Source organism: Pelophylax lessonae (assembly GCF_965119305.1).
Source record: "Pelophylax lessonae genome assembly, chromosome: 3".
Classification (NCBI taxonomy): Eukaryota; Metazoa; Chordata; class Amphibia; order Anura; family Ranidae; genus Pelophylax; species Pelophylax lessonae.
Window position 1 is genome coordinate 423,376,380 of NC_138770.1, and position 19,627 is coordinate 423,396,006.

At 43.3% G+C, this 19,627-nt stretch overlaps 1 protein-coding gene across 1 annotated transcript in view; it reads right to left on the reverse strand.

Moving 5' to 3' along the window:
* The window catches only part of THEMIS (thymocyte selection associated), a gene marked incomplete at its 3' end in the record, with an annotated part of 122,948 nt that overhangs the window by 23,124 nt on the left and 80,197 nt on the right, over positions 1–19,627 (reverse strand). Inside the window, exons 4-5 of the mRNA XM_082250912.1 lie at positions 16,946–17,958; positions 1,993–2,122 (exon numbers count right to left, since the gene is read on the reverse strand). Coding sequence (XP_082107038.1) covers positions 1,993–2,122; positions 16,946–17,958 — 1,143 coding nt within the window. The remainder of the gene's footprint in view (positions 1–1,992; positions 2,123–16,945; positions 17,959–19,627) is intronic.

Below are 19,627 nucleotides of genomic sequence, written 5' to 3' on the forward strand. Positions count from 1 at the left end.
GTCCAATCTTCTGCTCTTTTGCTGTCCAATCTTCTGCTCTTCTTCTTCCTCCGGTCCTCCTCCGACAATGTCTCCGGCGATTATGCCGGTCTCCGGTCTCTGCAGCTTGTTATATAGCCAATGTGGGCATGGCCTCCCGGTGACGTCACCTAGAGGCCCCGCCCCCTTATGTCACAGATGGGAGAAAGCAGAGGATAGTAGATGGTAGGACCCTGTTATGGTTCAGGCTAGGGCATGCCTGGAAGTGTACTCGAAAAAAAAAAAAGATTGGGCTTACACAGCTAATCACTGGTACAGAGGTGCCCCAATTAAAAATTTGGGCTGGAGTGTTCCGCCCCTTACTGGGTCAAAACAGGGGGGGGGATATGTGACAAGATGAGATGCTGTCACAGTGAGAATGGTTGTTTAAAGGAAACAGGCTGTGAACATTGGCTCAGTGCAGGACTACAAGGTGTAGATGTGGAGTGAAGAAAACGGCTTTTGCAGCTTTCTCTAGGTTTTGGTATACCTGAATGGGGCTCTGTAGTTTGGAGATTCCATAGTGTCTTGGGTGGGACAGAATCTCTAACCCTGTTTACGGGTTTTGTGGATGACTAGCAGGGTGTGTTCTCAGGTGCACATGGGCCTTATAATAGAGGTATAGGAATACCGCCGGGCTCCCAGTTGGAGACTGCTCCAACCAACAGACAGGAGGCCTGTGCATGGCGGTCAGGAGGACTTCAATTCTCTCCAGGAGTCAGAGGCTGCATGGCAGCCAGAGTGTGTGTATACGCAAGAGGCTCAGCCAGAGCGGAGCTGTGGATGCTAGAGTAAAGCAGTCTGTACAAAAGCACTTATGGTCAGGGTGACCAGCATAAAGAGCCAGGTGGGCTAGCATTTTCTGTTTGTGTATTTAGTGGAGAAGAACCCCTGCATAGGAAACCATAAAAATATAGTTCCTGACTACTGTGAGTCACTTGAAAACGCATCTACCACTAGAGCTAATAGTCCCCCATGTTACACTATATACAAAATTGGGAACAGCGAAAAGCAGGGGAAAACTGGAGGTGCAGGAAGCAGATGGGAAGGTGGAAACATAACTGGGATCAGGAACAAGAGGGAGCTGGTAAAAGACAGGATACAAGGTACAGCGAACAGTGCAGGAGCAGGAACAGAAATAGAATAATGGCTAGCAGTATCTGGCAGCAAATAAAAACACTGGACTGAGAGGCACTTAGCAGGGGAGGACCTAAATCCCCTCCCAGCAGCCAGCATCAGGTAGAAATGGATTACTGGGGTTTGCTGGCTGCTGGGAGACACCCCACCCACTGGTGAACACCCAGACTACAACCCTTTACCCAGGGAACCACAGTGTCCCCAACTGGTGATCCAGATCCTGACAGTTCCTTCCCCGTTAAGGAGTGTTGACTGAAGGAATCACTGAGATGAGAAGCATCCAGCAAGCTCCATTTTATAGACAATTTAGCCACATTTTTTGCTAAGACCTTAAGGAGACTTTCCATTTCTTCCCACAATAGTATGCTGTATACATGTAGACCATCCCTCTCTCCTTTGCACTCCTACAATATTACAGGTCCGTGTAAATCAGATTCCAAATGCATCCTAGTGTCACAGATTGTCCATGATCACACAGAGGCATTTATACGGTATGTGCACTCAAATATTGTCGGGGGAAATCAAAGTCCCCTAAGTTGTTTCAACAAAGAGGTATGAGAGCTTAAGTGCTTTAATGAGAGGCAGTATACCAGTCTATATGAAGTAGCACTAAGGGACTTGAATCTGTAAATTACCTATTTAACTCTTTTGTACTGAATCTTCTTTACACAGTTTGATGTGAGGATCAGTTGTCAACCTTGACAATTTTTTTCTGACTATTTACACTTTTAGTGATTAAGGATGTTTTACTGTTCTTTTTTCAGTAAAAATATTGAAAAGAAAATGCATAACTTGGAAATGTGTAAATACTGAGATAACTGTTGGAAATAAGCTCACCTCTTTCTTTGTTTTGCTTGGTTATGCTCTTTGTGCCTATGTCTTTATAGCTTCTTGGTGGCAAACTCTCCCCATGACTGTCGTCTTGTAAGTGTGTTACCTCTTTAGAACCTTCATCTTTCAGAAGCACCTAAACAGCAAATAAGAAAGCTATAACCCATGTGATTTGTAAAAAAAAAAAGTGCAGAGTAATATTCTATAAAATGCGTGGAACAAAATGTACTTACAGAAATTTTCTATTTGCAAAATGAAAAAAGCTGTTTTCAGCAGCTCTAAGATGGATGCAGTACTTACAGAATCTCACAAAAGTGAGTACACCCCTCACATTTTTGTAAATATTTGATTATATCTTTTTATGTAACTACACTGACAAAATGACACTTTGCTACAATGTGAAGTAGTGAGTGTACAGCTTGTATAACAGTGTAAATTTACTGTCCCTTCAAAATAACAACACACAGCCATTAATGTCTAAACTGCTGGCAACAAAAGTGAGTATACCTCTAAGTTAAAATGTCCAAATTGGGCCTAAAGTGTCAATATTTTGTGTGGCCACCATTATTTTACAGCACTGCCTTAACCCTCTTGGGCATGGAAGTCACCAGAGCTTCACAGTTTGCCACTGGAGTCCTCTTCCACTCCTCCATCATGACATCACAGAGCTGGTTGATGTTAGAGACCTTACGCTCCTCCAACCTCTGTTTGAGGATGCCCCACAGATGCCCAATAGGGTTTAGGTCTGGAGACATGCTCGGCCAGTCCTTTACCTTTACCCTGAGCTTCTTTAGCAAGGCACAAGGCAGTGATCGTCTTGGAGGTGTATTTGGGGTCGTTATCATGTGAGAATACTGCCCTGAGGCCCAGTCTCCGAAGGGAGGGGATCATGCTCTGCTTCAGTATGTCACAGTACATGTTGGCATTCATGGTTCCCTCAATGAACTGTAGCTCCCCAGAATCGGCAGCACTCATGCAGCCCCAGACCATGACACTCCCACCATCATGCTTGACTGTAGGCAAGACACACTTGTCTTTGTACTCCTCACCTGGTTGCCGTCACACGCACTTGACACCATCTGAACTAAATATGTTTATCTTGGTCTTATCAGACCAAAGGACATGGCTCCAGTAATCCATGTCCTTAGTCTGCTTGTCTTCAGCAAACTGTTTGCAGGCTTTCTTGTGCGTCATCTTTAGAAGAGGCTGCCTTCTGGGACGACAGCCATGCAGACCAATTTGCAGCAATGCTGGCAGCACTCATACATCTATTTTCCAAAGACAACCTTTGGAAATGACGCTGAGCGTGTGCACTCAACTTCTTTGGTCGACCATGAGGAGGCCTGTTCTGAGAAAAACCTGCCCTGGTAAACCGCTGTATGGTCTTGGCCACCGTGCTGCAGCTCAGTTTCAGGGACTTGGAAATCTTTTTATAGCCTAGGCCATCTTTATGTAGAGCAGGGGTGGTGAACCTTTTTTCTACCAAGGGCCATTTGGATTTTTGTAACATAATTCGGGGGCCGTACAAAATGTATGCATAAATGTAATAGGCATTGCTTTGCGGCAAAAAACGCGGTAAAAATTTGCGTGACTTTTAAGTCACAAAAGTGTGAAAGGGGCCTTCAGTAATCAAGGTATAGTGTGCCCCCTTTCAATGCAGACTGACCACAGCGTGCCCCCCTTTCAATGCAGACTGACCACAGCGTGCCCCCCTTTCAATGCAGTCTGACCACTGCGTGCCCCCTTTCAATGCAGACTGACCACAGCGTGCCCCCCTTTCAAAGCAGACTGACCACAGCGTGCCCCCTTTCAATGCAGACTGACCACAGCGTGCCCCCTTTCAATGCGGAGTGACCACAGCATGCCCCCTTTCAATGCGGAGTGACCACAGCGTGCCCCCATCAATGCGGAGTGACCACAGCGTGCCCCCTTTCAATGCAGAGTGACCACAGTGTGCCCCCTTTCAATGCGGAGTGACCACAGCATGCCCCCATCAATACGGAGTGACTACAGCATGCCCCCTTTCAATGCAGAGTGACCACAGCATGCCCCCTTTCAATGCGGAGTGACCACAGTGTCTCCCCATCAATGCGGAGTGACCACAGCGTGCCCCCATCAATGCGGAGTGACCACAGCGTGCTCCCTTTCAATGCGGAGTGACCACAGCGTGCCCCCTTTCAACGAGGAGTGACCACAGCATGCCCCCTTTCAATGCAGAGTGACCACAGCGAGCCCCCATCAATGTGGAGTGACCCCAGCGTGCCCCCATCAATGCGGAGTGACCACAGTGTGCCCCCTTTCAATGCGGAGTGACCACAACGTGCCCCCATCAATGCGGAGTGACCACAGCGTGCCCCCATCAATGCGGAGTGACCACAGCATGCACCCATCAATGCGGAGTGACCACAGCGTGCCCCCTTTCAATGCGGAGTGACCACAGTGTCTCCCCATCAATGCGGAGTGACCACAGCGTGCCCCCTTTCAATGCGGAGTGACCACAGTGTCTCCCCATCAATGCGGAGTGACCACAGCGTGCTCCCTTTCAATGCGGAGTGACCACAGCGTGCCTCCTTTCAATGCGGAGTGACCACAGCGTGCCCCCTTTCAATGCAGAGTGACCACAGCGTGCCCCCATCAATGTGGAGTGACCCCAGCGTGCCCCCATCAATGCGGAGTGACCACAGTGTGCCCCCTTTCAATGCGGAGTGACCACAACGTGCCCCCATCAATGTGGAGTGACCACAGCGTGCCCCCATCAATGCGGAGTGACCACAGCATGCACCCATCAATGTGGAGTGACCCCAGCGTGCCCCCATCAATGCGGAGTGACCACAGTGTGCCCCCTTTCAATGCGGAGTGACCACAACGTGCCCCCATCAATGCGGAGTGACCACAGCGTGCCCCCATCAATGCGGAATGACCACAGCGTGCTCCCTTTCAATGCGGAGTGACCACAGCGTGCCCCCTTTCAATGCGGAGTGACCACAGCGTGCCCCCTTTCAATGCAGAGTGACCACAGCGTGCCCCCATCAATGTGGAGTGACCCCAGCGTGCCCCCATCAATGCGGAGTGACCACAGTGTGCCCCCTTTCAATGCGGAGTGACCACAACATGCCCCCATCAATGCGGAGTGACCACAGCATGCCCCCATCAATGCGGAGTGACCACAGCATGCACCCATCAATGCGGAGTGACCACAGCGTGCCCCCATCAATGCGAAGTGACCACAGCGCAGAGTGAACAGCGTGCCAAGCCCCAGTGCACTTGACTTACCTGTTGTAGCGGCGGCTTCCTCTCTTCAGTCCCCACGTCTCTACGAGTCCTCCCGCGTCCCGCCTCCTCCTCAGCCAATGACATTGGCCAAGGAGGAGGAGGATCCGTGAGACAGTAGCGAATTTTCATTCGCTATTGTCACACAAATGGGCGGGCTCGAGGCGCACTGCTCTGCGCCTCGGGTCCACCCTTTTCGGAGATTCAGTGTCAGAACGGAGCCATCGGCTCCTTCTGACACAGCGGCACGAGGGGGGGCAGATCGCAACGATTGTGCGGGCCGCACAGAAGGATCGTGCGGGCCGCATGCGGCCCGTGGGCCAGAGGTTCCCCACCCCTGATGTAGAGCAACAATTCTTTATTTCAGATCCTCAGTGTTCTTTGCCATGAGGTGCCATGTTGAACTTCCAGTAATCATTATGAGAGAGTGAGAGCGATAACACTAAATTTAACACACCTGCTCCCTATTCACACCTGAGACCTTGAAACACTAACGAGTTACATGACACTGGGGAGGGAAAATGGCTAATTGGGCCCAATTTGGACATTTCCACTTAGGGGTGTACTCACTTTTGTTGGCAGCGGTTTCGACATTAATGGCTGTGTGTTGAGTTATTTTGAGGGGACAGCAAATATACACTGTTATACAAGCTGTACACTTACTACTTTACATTGTAGCAAAGTGTAATTTCTTCAGTGTTGTCACGTGAAAAGATATAATAAAATATTTACAAAAATGTGAGGGGTGTACTCACTTTAGTGAGATACTGTATGTCATGAGAAAAAAGCATAACTCTGGACCCTCGAAAAGTTGATTGGTATGGGAGTAGTTTTCATGCAGGATAAAGGGTAATCGGCAAAAGTCTAAGATTATATTAGACTTTTGCCGATTACCCTTTATCCTGCATGAAAACTACTCCCATACAAATACAGCGAGATTTAAAAAAATCTACAAAATATTAATTTTATAAACACTCAATTATTATTATTTACTATTACACAATTCCAAAAATTATAGCGGTTTAGTCAAAGGCAGAACTTCCATGGGCAAATAAAGTTTTGGATATTAGCTATACTTTTCCTAAATAACCTCCTCTCGTTAACTTTGTTGTCAGTGGCATCTGAAGAGCATTATAGGCCTCCAGGCAATGCAGTGCACTGGGGCCCGACTTACACAATCACCCACGAGAATAAAAATGCAAATTATGGATAAGGCGATATTTATCGGTACAGCAATGCCAGGCTAATGACAGCTTCCAAGTTCGGCGGCTGAGTCCGGTGAACACACACACACGGATGGGAGTTAGACTCAACTGTCCTGTGTGTGCCTGTTCCCGTGGAGGCAGACAGGCATTCCTGCAGTTGTGGGCTCCCCTTCCACGGCCCAAGTGGCCTGACAGTAGCACAGGGACGACAGGCGCTTGCCACCTGCTAAGTTTGGTGGTGGGATGCACATAGGAATCGGGACAAATGCTTGACTGGGGCTGGGTCACTGGGCAGGTGGGGCTCCCCGGGCAAGTGGGGCCCCCGGGCAACTGCCCACCGTGCCCATTCAGTAAGATGGCCCTGTTTGTTGCGCCTTTAGCTCATTCTGAAAGAATTGTGAAGGCTTCAGTAATTTGTAGTGGTGTCACTAACTTCCACAGCCCTCCTGAACACATTAGCAGGTCTTAAGAAAAAAATATTTCCAGTGTTGAATGAAATGAAGTCTAATTATTAGAATACCATGGCATGTATAGCAATTGATAGTACTTCATGGTCAAGGCACAGTGCCATATGTTTCACCAGTTTGTGGTACTGAACAAAATTCAACTCCTGCAATTACAAATCCTGAACTGTGCAAAAGCTTGGACCTTGAACCTGAGGACACAAACAAACTGAATTTCTTGGAAACACACTTTAAAGAGGAAGTAAACCCTCCTCGGCAAGTTGTACCTGTAGGTAAGCCTATTTTAAGGCTTACCTATAGGTACTGTAAATATCTCCTAAACATGCACCGTTTAGGAGATATTTACCTTTCATGCAGCCAGTGACGTCACTGGCGCATGCGCTCTGAAGGACCGGCCGCTCGTGCCGTTCCTTCAGAGTCCCGTGCCGTGACCGTCGGCTCCCTCGCGCGTGCGCGGGAGTGACGTCATTGCGGCTCCGGCCAATCAGATGGCCGGATGCCGCGATCCCGGAAGACGGGCGACTGAACATGTCGCCCGTCATACAGGTGAGTGAGCGGCACGGCGGGGGCTCGTTGTAAGGTGAGTATTTCATAATGAGCTAGTATGCGATGCATACTAGCTCATTATGTGTTTCTCTTGCAGGTTGTAAAAAAAAAAAAAAAACTTTGAAACGAGTTTACAACCTCTTTAAAATGCTAGATGCTTTGTAATACTCCCACTTACCCAAATCAGTGTTGCATACACTGTAAAATGCAGAAGTGGGAGTCACTAATGCTGGCCATACACTGATGGAATTTCTGATTTACCAGTCAAAATTCAAACAGAGGTAGGCTCTGTTGACACTCTACCTTTCAACATTGTTTGATCTGAAAATAAAAGCAGCAGGGTGGATAATTCTCATGTGAACAGTGTCTCCAGCCAATAAGCTCAAGTCACTGTTTGGCAGTGCCTACTATATTCTGAAAGCCGCCAGTGCTGCCTATCAGAATACAATAAACCTCAGCAGGACATTTTCCATCTACCCTGTATACTGTAGGAATCTGTAAAATGTTTTCATTAGGCTTAAAATCTATTAGTGTATAGCCATCTTAAAGTGATTGTAAACCCTATTGTTTTTTTAAATAACAAACATGTTATATTTATCAGCTCTGTTCAATGGTTTCCCACAGATCAGCCCCGATCCATCTTTTCTGGGGTCCACCTCTAGTGCTCTTGGCTACTCCTCTTCCTATTGTGGCACACCTGCAGATTCGATCCTGAGCCACGCTGTTCTGTGTTAATTGACACAAACAATGTGGCTCTGCCCCGCCCCCACTGCTTCATCACAGAATTTGATTGGCAGCAGCATGAACCAATGGCTCCTGCTGATATTAATCTGCCTGTGAGCAGTGAGCGAGTGGAGAAAGCTGCTGGTCTCGAGCACATCGCTGGATCGAGAATGAGTTCAGGTAAGTATGAAAGGGGCCTGGGGGAAAGGGAAGGGTAGCTGCAAACAGAAGATTTTTTTTATCTTAATGCATGCAATGCATTAGGGTAAAAATCCTTCCATCTTTACAGCCACTTTAACAGCAGTTCTGTCCCTGACAACGGTTTGTATTCATGAAAGAGTGACATGTGAATACTGTTTATAAGATCTTACTGCACAGATTAAAAGTATAACAGAAACAATGGAACAAAAAAACAGCACAATTTAGAAAAGGATTTCATGGTAATAAAGTTCAAAAGGCATAGTCAACATCTCATAAAAGAAAACCTAGTGTTACAGTATGTGACCGTTTTTAACCAATAAATGTGGAAAATATAAAACCAACAATATTTCAGAGGAATGCGTTACAATAAACAATATATACTATATAAAATATAGCAATAAACCCTCTCTTTGCTTGCAAGGCTCTTGCAAAAGAAAACCACAAGCTGGCTGCAAGCTACCACAACGAAAGCTTTATACTATCCAAAGACACCTAGCTTATTTAGTGTTCACCACTTCCTGGAGGGGTTTTACTTCTCTTCTAATTAGGTTCTTTACAGATTAACACTACATGACTTTCTACAAGCAGGATTATATCATTCGTCTTTGTTATAAATTTCAGTTTTTTTCTCATACTATATGTATATTAGAGGGCAGCTTAAACCAGAGAGTTTTTGCGAAAAGGAAGTCCACACACCCAAATGCTTTAAGGGGCTTCCTGCCTGTGTTCATCCATCACTGTGGTATAAAATAGAAGCAAAAGAGTTTCCTCTGGAGGGGTCTGTGTAAGCACAATATAGTACACAACTAAAAATTTCAGTCTTTTGGCTTATTAAGAGACATTTTGGGGATGATTTACTAAAACCAGAGTGCAAAATCTGGCGGTGCTAAGCATGGTCACCGATCCTCTTCTAACTTCAGCTTGTTCAATTAAGCTTCGACAATAAAACCTGGAAGCTGATTGGTTTCTGTGCACAGCTGCTCCAGATTTTGCACTTTCAGTTTTAGTAAATCAACCCTTTTTGGTCTGCCAAGACCTGCAGACTGATCCAACATTGCCAGAAAGCAATCTCTCTTTAAACACGCCACCTTAACTCATCTCACAGCAGACTTACTATAAATTACCGCCCATGAGGGGGAGAGATGTGGCCAATATGTATATGTAACCTACAAACTCAGAAACCTACCGCTACCACCATGAACTGCCATTCTCTAGACAGCAGGCAGGTAACTTCCGTCCAAGATGCTTCCTTGGACCAGTGGGGCTGTCTATCACAGTATCTAGAAGTTAGTATCAAACAGGTGCTACTGTGCTTCTATGTGTAACTAGAAGCTCCATACATACAGTGGGGATCGAAAGTTTGGGTACCCCAGTTAAAAATTTGTATTAATGTGCATAAAGATGGAAAAATCTCCAAAAGGCATCAAATTACAGATTAGACATTCTTATAATATGTCAACAAAAGTTAGATTTTATTTCCATCATTTACACTTTCAAAATAACAGAAAACAAAAAAATGGCGTCTGCAAAAGTTTGGGCACCCTGCAGAGTAAATATCTTCTACTGCCCCTTTTGGCAAGTATCACAGCTTGTAAACGCTTTTTGTAGCCAGCCAAGAGTCTTTCAATTCTTGTTTGAGGTATCTTTGCCCATTCTTCCTTACAAAAGTCTTGCAGTTCTTTGAGATTTCTGTGCTGTCTGTCACGCACTGCTCTTTTAAGGTCTATCCATAGATTTTCAATTATGTTGAGGTCAGGAGATTGTGAATCCCATGGCAAAACCTTTAGTTTATGCCTCTTGATGTAATCCCCCGTGGATTGTTTGGTGTGTTTAGGATCATTATCCATTTGTAGAAGCCATCCTCTCTTTAACTTCAGCTTTTTCACAGATGGCATCAAGTTACCATCCAAAATTTGCTGAAATTTTATTGAATCCATTTTTCCTTCTACTCTCGAGATGTTCCGTGCCACTGGCTGCAATACAACCCCAAAGCATGAATGATCCACTCCCATGCTTAACAGTTGGACAGAGGTTCTTTTCATTAAATTCTGTGCCCCTTCTTCTCCAAACATACCTTTGCTCTTTCCGGCCAAAAAGTTCAATTTCAACCTCATCGGTCCACAGAACTTGTTTCCAAAATGCATCAGGCTTGTCTATATGTTCATTTGCAAAGTTCAAACGCTGATTTTTGTGGTGAGGAAGTAGAAGAGGTTTTCTTCTGATGACTCTTCCATGAAGACCATATTTGTACAAGTATCTCTTTATAGTGGAATAGTGTACCGCAACTCCAGTGTCTGCCAGCTCTTTCTGGAGGGATCGTGCAGTCAAACATGGGTTTTGAATTGTTTTTCTCACAATCCTGCGCGCTGTTCTGTCTGATATTTTTCTTGGTCTTCCAGATCTTGCTTTAACTTCCACTGTTCCTGATGACTGCCATTTCTAAATTACATTCCGAACAGAGGATATTGACATCTGAAAACGCTTTGCTATCTTCTTATAGTCTTCTCCAGCTTTTTGAGCGTCAACTATTTTCAGTTTCAGTTTTCTAGACAACTGCTTAGAAGATCCCATGGTGCTGATTGTTGGGGCAAGGTCAGATGAGTCTGGGCATTTAAAACCTTTGAGATTGACATCACCTGGTCTTCCCAGACGATGATTGAGAACAATCCATGACACTGGCAGGTCTCAGCCTTGCAAAGGGGGCAGTGCATGCTATAAATTCTGCAGGGTGCCCAAACTTTTGCAGACGCCATTTTTTTGTTTTCTGTTATTTTGAAAGTGTCAATGATGGAAACAAAATCTAACTTTTGTTGACATATTATAAGAATGTCTAATCTGTAATTTGATGCCTTTTGGAGTCGGAACGAAGTAGCGAGGAGCCATAGCTGAAATTGGCAGCAGAGGAGCAATTTAAGAGACAGAGCACCAACCCATCTGTGGACCGTATGACCGTTAGCCAGCCTAGAGCCACATCTTGGAAAGTGGAGAGTTTATTCCCAACGCCCAGTATATCTTACATCTGGTAAGAAGCTTTTGAGTGTGCTCACATGCTGGGTGAAGGTGTAGGGGAAAATAGCTAACCTTGGTTCATGTGGATTAGTCACGCCATTTATACATATATATCTGGTAAGAAGATAAATCTGCTGGTGGTGGGATCGTTTCACGTGGATGTCACTTTATTTGAATTGAGTTTTCAGCACAGAAATAAATCACAGAAGTCTCACGGAATATTATTTATATGTTATTTACATTTTGATGGACTTTGATTTTGGACTTTTTCACACACATGATATATTTATGTTTTGTTGGATTGTGTTTCATTATCCTGTTTCTCTAGATTATTGATTGAGGACACATCTTAGTTTAGCGCACCAACCTATTTTTCACAATATACCAGTCACATTTCTTGGTTGCGGCTTTACCACATATATCAGCGCACCTTTATTTTTCACGATACTCCATCATACTCTGGAAGTAGGTACCTGAAATTTAGGGCCTTTTCTGGAAGACAACTAATGCCTACATGAGAGGACAACTTTGAAGAGTAACTGGAGCAGGCCACACAAACCCTGGATGAATGGGATATTCCGGAGATCCACAAGAAGCAGAGAATTATAGAGAGTTTAAGGGGCTAAGCTTTAGAAGCTATTCGCAATCTGAAGTTCACCAAGAAAGATTGTCATTCAAGACTACCTGAATATTCTAAAGAATGTGTTTTGGCACACAGAGAAGGCTTCCGACCTCATTTACCAGTTTGAGTATACTTACCAGAATGAAGGGAAGAAGTTATCAGATTACGTGAGGCGTTTGGATAGGATACTGCATCAAATCCTACAGAAGAAGGCTTTAGATCCCCGGGAGGTGGATGAGGTCCGTGCACAGCAAGTGTTTTGGGGTGCCCAGCCTTTAGACCCCCATCACCATTCAAGTTGAGAGCCAGAGGAGATGGTGGTATCCTGAAGTACCCTGATCTGATCCGGGTGGTGCAGGAAGGAGGCAGCCATCCTGGAGCAGAAGAAGGGTTGGAAATTGGAGTCTGCTGTCGGAGTCAGGGTGGCCACTACAGCTGATGATGACCCAGGGATTGAGCTTCCGAAGTCTCAGGTGTCCCAGCTAATAGAGATGACTGGGCCGTCAGGTCAAGTCACCAAAGTGGACACAGTCACCACCCCCAGGTTGTGCAAAGAAGCAGAGCATCTTGGATATCAAGGCTGAAATAGCCACATTGAAGATACACATCCCAGAGATGGAAATGATGAACTTGCTTGCAGAAAAACTTACTGGCCTTGTCTGCTGCACCGGACAAGAGGTCAACGATTTAAGACATCTGCCTAAATTGTGGAGGTGTAGGTCATTAGACTCAATACCAGAAATAATGCCCAAGTCTGTGGAAGAGGACAGAGTGTTGGCAGGGACCAAAGAGGAGACCTGAAGGGTGCCGCATGAGATCGTCTGCCTGATGCCCAGCCTTCTCAATTACTCCAGCTAGCCCCTGGTCAAGATGGAGCCCGAGGATGGAGAGAAGGCCTGGGCCTTCGAGAAGGACCTTTCCTGATACTGTAAGGAAACAATGGACAACACCTGCAGTTGTGTCAACTTATGCTGTTTCAGTGAGGAATGTGTACCAACCTCCAAAACATCACCGGAAACAGCATTTCGAGCACCATACGAGAAAAGAAGTGCGAGTCCAGTCAGCCAGTACTTCCAATACTTTTACGAACCTTCCTGCCAAGTTGGTAGACTCCTTGTCTGTAGTACCCCTCTTAGTTGAAGGAATCTACACAAGAGCCATTCTTGACTCAGGTGATTAGGTTACTTAGCTGACTAGAGACTTTTATGAAAGATATCGGTCGTATATACCCCTGCAGGAGTTGGAATATATAGAGATCCAGGGTATTCGAATGGAGGATCCCCCTTGTGATGGCCATCTGCAGATCAAGTTATCATGTGATCCATTAAAGGTTGGCCAGCCTCAGAACTTCAACACACTGGCCATTGTGTGTCCTCAGTTACCAGGGTCCACAGGAAGTTTATTGATCGTAGGGACCAACACAGATTTGTTGAAACGACTTTTAGCCCCTGTTGTCCCCAGATGGGATTATTTACACTTCCTGCCTGCAGGAGGACCAAAATACTCCTGCCTGGACTCCTAGAGCCCAATTTAAGTAGAGTGGTGACCAATCCATTACAGAGTTTGCCATCTTGTGACCTGTCAATTGTTAAAGTGTTTTGCCTCTGCTTTCTGGGTTAATCACCATGGGGAGTCCCCTGAGAGCAGCCATACAGTATTATTGAGTTCTATTGCTCCTGATTTCAGTCATTATTACACAGTTGACATATTTGAGATACATTTGTCTACTATTCAGCTATATTGATTCTGTTTGTTTCTATTTCTAAGAAATTTCACAGTAATGACCATTTCTGTTTTTTACTATAACATGTGTCTTTTATTGGTGGTGTTCGCACGAACACTTACACCAGGTGTGCCAGAGGGGCTGAGACTGTTCTTGGGGTTGAGAGGCAGAGTACAGAACCAAATATTCTCAAGCAGCTCCTTTGGGGGTAGTGCTACAGTTATTGGTATTACATTTTGTATAGTGCTACTATAAATGTACATTTCAGTTAGTCGTGAAGAGTGTGCAGTGAAAACCATTTTCAGGGAACTGGTGTAGGCACTCTGCCTGTCAGCAGTGGTCCCTTGTGGCTGGGATACAAAAGCAACATTTTAATTGACATGCTATATTGTAGGAACCCCACCTTAAGCAGTTGTGTCCCTATCTAAATTTGTGTGTTGTGGCTGTAACCAACCTAAGCTTTCATTTACCTTTTCCCTAAGCCTGGTGGGTTGACTGGTTCTGTCTGTTTCTGGGAGAAGATTGCAGTAAGTAGACAGGAGAGTAAATGGTAATCTAACTCAGACAATCTCTGAGGATCTGTTTTCAGATCAATGGAGAAATTTTAAATGTTTGGGAGCGCTTTTCCTGAGCTCTCCCTCCCCAGAGGAAGATGTTTGTCTAAAGGATTGCTTCTTGGACCTTGCCACAGGATGAAGAATGGACTAAAGGTCGAAAAAAATTATAAGCAGGTGCTTCCAAAAAGTTCTAAAAAAGTAAACTGTTTTTCCTGCTGTGTTCATGCTTTTCAGTTAATTATGTCAACCAGGCGCAAATTGTTACAATGTCTTAATGTTGCGGTTGGTCCTCAGGTTGATCTGCTGAGTTGGTGGTGTCCAAGAAGGCAGGGTTGATGGTTTTCCTGCTCTTTTTCTCAAGGTTACTGCTCCCTGTAAGTCATACCATATAAATAAGCCTCACTAAATGGCCTGTGAGGAGTGGAGGGGGAAAGACTGCGAAAAATAGCAGTTACTTTGTCAGCGTGATCACACCCTTGGGAAAGGGGGAGCAACTGGAGCCCAATTGGGGGTTCTCAGTGGATCTGCAGGCTGTAGACCTTTGTGGGCATATAACTGTCAGATATGGACTATTTTGCCTTTTGTGGATAACTACCAATTCGTGGACTCAAAGGGACTATTGCTACTTCTTGTAGATATACTGCTTAAATGGACTCTTAGAAAAATAGCCTAGGCTATATACAGCGCTTGCTGCAGAAAAACAATTAATGTAATGTATGTGAACAATGTTGAAAATGTATCTTTACAGTATAAGTGAAAATACAAATCAATTAAACACATGAAAATTAATAAAAAGTTCCAAGGAATTGATAAATAGATAAATACGTCTTTTCCAGTGGTGATCAATATATGTTAATAAAATAAATGTAAAATTCAATAAATAAAGTCTTTTCAAGTTGTGATCAGTTGCAAAGACGTATTTATCTATTTATCAATTCCTTGGAACTTTTTATTAATTTTCATGTGTTTAATTGATTTGTATTTTCACTTATACTGTAAAGATAAGTTTTCAACATTGTTCACATACATTAAGTTAATTGTTTTTCTGCGGCAAGTGCTGTATATAGCCTAGGCTATTTTTCTATCATCCATTTTAAATCTACAGCTGCTGCCACACAATATATATTTTTATATTTATATCTCACTAATTGCACACATTTTTATACTTTTATCTTATATTTAAACAAAACCTTTTCCGAGGCACGGGGAGATACACTAGTATAGTGTTATCTTTTTTCTAAATGGACTCTTGCCTTCAAAGGATTGCTTTTATGGAGTTTTCTAACTGCCTAAGGTACTCTTACTTTGAGGCACTGAGCTATAGCTTTGTATAGGGAAGCGTGTGAAAGCTTTGAGAACTGTTATTTGTTACCTGCAACTACTTCAGTAAAGGCGCTTTATTTGTTCATCTGAATTACCTGGTCTGAAGTCTCTAAAGGGTGCACAGGGTTCAAAAAGAACAGGACATAGAACAAGGGAAAAAAGATAAAGTATAGAGTCTAATGAGGAAGAATCAGACCGCCGTTGCTAATGACTACCATATCTTTGTCACTTTCCAAAGCAACCAACTATCCAGGAAACAGGTGACATTGCAAAAGTTAATGGTTAGGGACCTGCCTTAATGTTGATTTCACATGACCGCAGCTCCTGCCTGTGATTCAGGCATTAGCACATGGAGTTCCGCACTAGGGTCCCAGGGTCCCCATTAGGGCACCTTAAGCCCCACCCACAACTTGACCTAAAGCTGGATTAAATTACTTAAAGAGGCTGGAGAAAGGATCCTTTTGCTAAAGAGCACGGCAGAGGAGCTGCAAAGAAACTACCATCTGAACATTGTAGGAATAATTCCTTGCCAATGGATCAAGGTATTTTTGACTGCTTCCAAAATAACAAAAACCCTGACATGTTCAGTAAAACTGAAGAAAGACTGTCACTGCTCTTATAAGGCCATCTGTTTGTCTGTGTTTCTCAACGTCCAGCATTTATTCAAAATGTGCCCACTACTCCTTCAGAATATTTGTTCTTAATTTTTGTGCAATTTTCTGGGTATCCTGCATCTCTAAACCATCTCTCCTATTGTGAGCTCAAAAAGACTAAAATGGCTAGAACCAAACTTATATTTCACTCCGCAATACACCAGGGACCAGACCCTGAAAACTGAGGTGCTAGCTTTCTAAGCCACTTATGGGTCACCCACAACTGCTCAAGGGTAAGAAGGTGCTACAATAGTAATCTGGTGCCTCAAATGACCTGCACTGAGCACTCAATCCCTTCACTCATCATCTAAGCTGGGACCCATAAGTTATCAAAGCAAAATCCAAAGTATAACAATAGTGACCCTACAGTGACTGACAGTCTAGGGATAGTTATGATAATTGCTCATGTCTGCAGAATGCTTGGAGGAATTTGACAAGCCTCATCCATAGGATGATTGTGAAAGGTATGCTTTGATGTAAATCATATAGGCTTACATCATCGTTGTCAGTAATACCACTAACTAATACACTGGAGCTATTTACAATTTTGTTATACAATAAAAAGGAAAGATATTATTAATATTATGGCAATTACATTTTTAGCTATGTACAATTTTTATGATGTAATAGAACACACACGAAATATAAAGCAAGAAAGTATACCTCTTGCATATGAGTTCTTTCAGCTTCATCTACATACAAAGGAGTTTTTGGAGGGCGTGGCGGTGGGGTTTGAAAGTTATTTTCGTAACGTCTTGCCATATAGTACTCCTCTTCATTGATTTCTTCAGTGTTGGTTCTTGTTGGCAAAGAGAACACTTTTCCTTTAAAATTACCAAGCACTTGAAAAGTAAGGTTCAGTCGGAAGACAGGAAGTTCCCAAACTTCTTCAGGATTGTCAAATAAACTAACAAGCAGGTAAGAGTCTGTAATTTGCTCTTCCAATCTTAATAAGCAAGTTTTAGCCAAAATGTCCTGTCCAATTGCAAAGAGATCCCTCACTGACACCTTGACATTCAAAGGAAGTGTAAAGTGCTTACAAAGTTCAGATAAATAGTACTGTTTATCATCTTGCACAACTTCGATAAACCCACCTTCTACATACAATGGTAGTTTAACAGTTTCATGATTTTTGTCTTTCATCCTTGTACATTCAAGAGCATCTACAAAAGTCTGTTTGCCTTCATGTGTTATTTCACAGGATTGAGACTTTTTCACCTGAAACATGTCCCCAACATATATTGAGGAGAATTCTTGGTGTAGTGAATTAAACGGCTTTGTTGCCACTACCTGAAGTTCAGACGTTTCCTTCTTGACAATCGTCAAGTCATAGACTGTTTGAAAAAAGCGGGGTCTTCTTTTGAATTTCCCTTTGTAGTTTGCTGGAATGAGAAAATGTCTGGTCTGAGTGTCACTTCTTAGCTCAGAAGCAATAACTCGATCTGCTTGATACTTCCCGTGGACAATGATTTTTTTACCGCCTTGCAAAAATGAATACGATTTGCAATGTTTGTTTGGAGCTTCTACAATTTCTGCAATAAATGGAAATTCATTGGTTGTTTTATCAAAGACATCCTGAGTAGCTAGTATCTCGGTGAATAATTTATTATTAAAGTGTTCCGTGATATCCAGTACTTCCACATCAAGATCTGAAAGAAGGTTAATAGGACCACCAACTGCAATAATAAAGAAAAGAAAAATGTTTATAAATTTAATTATTGCATGATTTAAATATTCAGTTCTGTGTACAAATGATGAAAAGAACAGTAGGAATGCGCAAATAACCACCTAATGCGGAACTAAAGTCCCATTGTAAAAATCTGTAGGCAGGCTTTTATTGCAGGGTCTCTTCTGCAAGAAAATGCCCTTACCTGCATGCTCGCCATTTCCTCCAGCACTGTAAACTCAGCTGCACATGTGCAGTTCAGCTGATAGTGGCGGGATGACAGCCTACTGCAAATGGGCAGGAGTACAGTGCAACGCTAAATCAGACAACACCAAAAATAATCAATAAATTAATATAAAGTTATATATATATAATTTATATGGACATTCAATGAATATATGAACACATCTGATGAAAAAATAAAAATAGTGGATGTAATAAATAATAAAAGTCCAGTGCAAAAATGTAATGGTGAACACAAATTTCTTATTAGTGAGATAATAAGCACAAAGAAATCCCAGTGTAAGCGATCACAATCCGGTGCTAGGTCCAGAGATACAAATAAACTCCACCACCATGTGCAATCGCCCCTTGCCCCCAGTCCAAAGATAATCGGCATCAAACTGCGTTTCATCAGTCACAGAGCATCGCACATGAAAAAAGGAAAATAACTCCTCATGGTGTAGTATTAAGATGCATTTATTAAAAACAATGTGCAGACTTACAGTTAAAATAGCTGCTTAACGAGTGGTGGTGAGGGCCAAGGGGGTCACACATCAGGGATCCCAATTTTTGCACTGGACTTTTATTACATCTTTTTTTTTTTTTTTCATCAGATGTTTTCATATATTCATTTAACATCTATATATATTTTTTTTCTTTGATTTCATTTATTGATTATTTTTAGTGTTGTCCATCCGATTTAGCACCACTCTATTCTTACAAACGATATGGTTTTGATGGTGTAGTGACACTATAGGAGTTGGCAGCTTTTTTAGTTTGATTTGTATCTATGCACTTTTTATTTTTGTAATTCACACATTGAGTAGCGCACAAGTCTTTCTGCATATTTAATTATACACATGCACAGGAGTGATGTCATCTCCTGCCGGGCCATGAAAAGGCCAGAAGACCGGCACTCAGAAGAGGCAAGCGCAGGACCATTGGACAGGTATGTAAGACATTAGTTCTGCTTTAAAGACTTTAATCCATATAACAGCATTCTGTATTGTAATGCCAAATCTTCACACCAAATACAAGCTGAAATTGTGAAAAATAACTATAAATTTCACTCTAGCATAAACACAAAAAATGTAATAATTAAAACCAATATACAAGTTTATAGATGAAAAGCAGGCTGAAGACAGGAGGCAAATGACAGGCAGGTTGAAGATAAGAAACCTGATGGCAAATAGGCTCATGACAGGCAGGCTGGAGACAGACAGCAAAGTCAGTACCAAGCAGAGTTTGGGTCAAAAAAGCATGGTCAATAAAAGGCAGAGATTGGGTCAAGTGGCAATCCAAACGGCATGGTCAGTAACAAGCAGAGGTGAGAACAAACACATGCCAGAAAGAACGATGCCAGTACTGGGCTTGTGAGATTTAAATAGTGCGCCTCATTCAGCACCAGTCAGTGTGCTGGGAGGAAGCAGTATGAACTTGGTTGCACCTGTTGTTGG